The 3,586-nt window shown below is 40.9% G+C and overlaps 1 protein-coding gene across 1 annotated transcript; it reads right to left on the bottom strand.

Annotated features, from left to right (window-relative positions):
* Window positions 1-1,250: 1,250 nt before the first annotated feature.
* LOC109387320 (uncharacterized protein CXorf66 homolog) lies at window positions 1,251-3,263 on the bottom strand. The gene is made up of 2 exons (XM_019651160.1): window positions 3,136-3,263; window positions 1,251-2,085 (listed from the first exon to the last, which is right to left on the bottom strand). Exons 1-2 carry the CDS (start codon window positions 3,261-3,263, stop codon window positions 1,251-1,253), a joined length of 963 nt encoding a protein of 320 aa, XP_019506705.1.
* Between the last annotated feature and the right edge of the window lie 323 nt (window positions 3,264-3,586).

Raw genomic sequence — 3,586 nt, 5'->3', positions numbered from 1 at the left:
GCTAGACGTTCTAGGGGACTCACTTCACTGTAGTAGCAGATCGGCTGGGAATCTAAGAATTCTCCTGCTTTTCTCAACCATGCCCTTGCAAGAAGGCAAGATCACATCTTATCAGTGCAAATTTTCGAGGATATAACTGCAAGGTTCTCCCCTGTCCTTCCAACCCTGCTGATACAGGGTAGAGAGGAACCATGGAGGGAAAATAGGTTGATGACCACACCTCCAACTGGGACCTTTTGAGAATGCAAAACAGGGCAAACTCATTGTACCATTTTGAAGGGTAACAAAAAGAATGAAAAGACTTGTGAGGAGTCACAATGATTAGAACACTTAGACTGGTATCATGGCGCCCCAGGTGTGGTTGCTGGATGCTGGGGCCTCACTTTAGGTAGCAGTCACAGCAGGCAGTGGTGTTAGAAATAGCTATCTGAGTTTCTCCAACTCAGCCAGAACCAAGCACACAGAGCTATTTCTGCCAAGCACTGGGCACTATAGAAAGACAATCTTTTATTTGTTTATTTTTTCCTCCTCCCCGAGTCAAGTTGTTGTTCTCAGTCCATTTGTAGAGGACGCAGCTCACTGACCCATGCTAGTATTATGATCATTGTGTTGTACCCAGCTGAGGCAGCCAGTCACCAGCGGTTGGCCGGTTGCTCATGGCAGCCCAGCTCCAGGTAGAGCCATTGTTCACCATCTTAGCTGTAGAGGGCGCAGCTTACTGGCGCAGCTCACTGGCCCATGTGGGAATCAATCCGGCTGCCCTGTTGTTGAGAGCTCGCGCTCTAACCAACTGAGCTATTCAGCCATTCCTAGAAAGACAATCTTAAACTGTGAGGACTGTGTGTAAACATTAAAACAATAAACTTCATTGGGTTGGGACTTTAATTGAGGGCTAATCCAAGGGAAGGAATAGTCCAGGGCACCCATTTTGCAATTCCTTTCTAGAGTTGTGTATGTGTGTATGTTTATGGTTCCCATACAAGTGACGAGATCTAATGAAGATAGATCAAAAGAGCCTTCTGCAATAATAATCACAGCAACATCATTTGTTATGTCATGCATTTATTGAACATTTTTCAAATAAATTGCCCCCCAAGATGGATAGGACTAATCACCGTAGTGACTGGCAGGTGGATTTTCCCTTTATCTTAAAGAATGCTGATAAAATAGTTGGTATAAGTTTGCTTCTTCACATGTGATTTTTATTTTTATTGAGCCCTTAATTATTTGAGGCGTCTTTAGGGATGACATCACTGAGATTTATGTTGGAAATAATGGTGAGCTCCCCCATTACTGCTCTCATCGCTCTCACTTATCATCGTATCGCTGTCACTCATGTTGCCAGACAATGCCTCGTCTTTGGCATCTGCCTCATGAAAGGACTTGGAAACACGAGTCGCTTCACATGGAAATGGTAGGTTTGGAACATTTATATCATTGGGCTCAGAAATATCATTGGCCAAAGACTCAGGAATAGTAATGGATACAAGGAATTCTTCCTGGTAACACTGGTACGGCTTGACTAACTTAGGTCTAGATACCATGTTGGCCACACCTTTGCCAACTGACTTTTTTACGTTACAATATCTGGAGGATTTGGTTTGATTTTGTGGAGAGGGTGGACAAGGTGGCTTGGTTGATCTGACAGGATATTGTAGATTGGCTGGGCAAGGTGACCTGATTGCAATATTTGGATAGGACAAACTGCGTTGACTGAATAGCTTATAAGAATCAGCTAGCTCATGTAACTTATCTAGACTGTGTGTTCTACGTGGTTCTTCCAGGTGGGGCGAACTGAATACTCTTTTGGGGCTTGATGGCTTCGATGATTTTTCTTGACTTGATGGTCTGATTAACTTTTCTGTATTAGATCGTACAGGTGCCATTTCTGGACTCGGCGGCCTGAGCAGATTTTCCGTACTGGATGTTCTGGATGACATGCTTACACTTGAGGGTGCAGATAACCTATCTGTATCTAATAGCATGCGCTGTTCTTCTAGAATGCGTGGATTGGCTCTTTTGGATTTGCTGGTTGATATTTTCGATGACCTGTACGATTTGGCTGCTACACTGTCTGTTCTGACTCTGAAAACATAGAAAGTTGAGAGTGTGACAATTTAAAAAAAAGAGTATTATGGGTATCACCAGAAACCACAGGCTACGGTGTCAGTTTAGACTTTTGGTCTTTTTTGTGGCTCTAGTAGGAAAATTGAACACAGTAAGAAAGTAGAGTGTCGTAAAAGCCATGATAGATATGAAATGACACATATGAACTTATGTTGAATTCAGGCTTTTTTTAAAGAGTATTTTACTGTTTCAATCACATTAGATAACCATAGTCTATACATGTAAAAACACAAAGGTGTTTCAAATTTATCATTGAGAGAATTTCATGTATTCTAGAAATTAAACTTTTTATAAAAAGTCACAAATTGATACAGAACGATACACAAATGTCACATCTTGTCATGAGACAAACTCTTTAGATGAAAGTCATTGTTTTCCTATTATGTTTACACCATCAAGTTACCTATTCATGCATATTTATATTCACAATATTCCTCTAAAACTACAGGAACGGTGCATTGTTGTGTTTTAGTAATCAACCCTGGGATTGGGAAATTTTTTAGGGATCCCCGATATCAGGGCCAGCCTGATCCTCCTATATGAAAGGCAGGGACGGAGATCATGAGAACAACAACAGTGAATGATTTTTCATGATAATATATCTTAAAATGGTAGATTATGCAACATGTTCTATTATGTTTGGAATGTAGAGATGCCACTCCCTCTCTGTCCTCCTCTTCATTCTCCATCTATTCGAGATACTCATGCCATTATCCTAGACTCAGTTTATAATGAAATGAATATTCTGGGGTTCAGCTGAACGCTGAATAGGAGGCAGCTCTGGCTAAAGTTGATAATGTAGTTGAGAATATTTAGGAGCTGATTTCATTTAAGTGTAAGTATCCATCCATAAGATGTTGGTAGCTCCTTAGAAGTCTAAAGTTAACATTAAGTAACCATGACAACAATGAAACCTCCACTATATGTACACACACACACACACATACACACAAACACACACATGCACACACACCCCTTTCATTCTTAATTCAAAGGTGTAAAACTTACATTTCTGCTTCATCTCTCTGACGATTATAATGGAAAAAGCAAAAACAGCCACAGCCGAAAGCTATGATCATACCACAAATTACGACAATGAGTAGATGTCTTCTAAAATTCTGCAGTTTGGTCTCCATTGATTCAAGGTGCTTGGCTCCTGTCAAAGAGATTGTATCACCAGAAAATGTTAGGTGGCCAAGTTTTCTCCCATTTTGATTGTAGCTTGCCACTATCGGTCAAAATGAAATCTCTTCATCAATGACGTTTTTTTAAGATTTTTTTTATTTTTATTTTTTTATTGGGGAATTGGGGTTATGGGCACAGCACCGGGGAATTGGGGAAGGGGAACATACAAGTTGCTGTTGTTTTTTTGGTCTTCAGTCTAGTTGTGGAGGACGTTGCTTCACTGGCCCAAGTTGGCACCATCATTGCGCTCTTCCCAGGTGAGGCAGATCAGTCG

Source organism: Hipposideros armiger, unplaced genomic scaffold (assembly GCF_001890085.2).
Source record: "Hipposideros armiger isolate ML-2016 unplaced genomic scaffold, ASM189008v1 scaffold_153, whole genome shotgun sequence".
NCBI classification, from domain to species: Eukaryota; Metazoa; Chordata; class Mammalia; order Chiroptera; family Hipposideridae; genus Hipposideros; species Hipposideros armiger.
This window is presented reverse-complemented; position numbering and strand designations above follow the sequence as displayed.

Excerpts from the sequence above, each read along its gene's own strand:
- LOC109387320 (XM_019651160.1), bottom strand. The coding sequence starts at position 3,263 with ATGGAGACCAAACTGCAGAATTTTAGAAGACATCTACTCATTGTCGTA. Across the intron at positions 2,086-3,135 it reads CAGAGAGATGAAGCAGAAAT|AGTCAGAACAGACAGTGTAG; the intron begins GTAAGTTTTACA and ends CTATGTTTTCAG.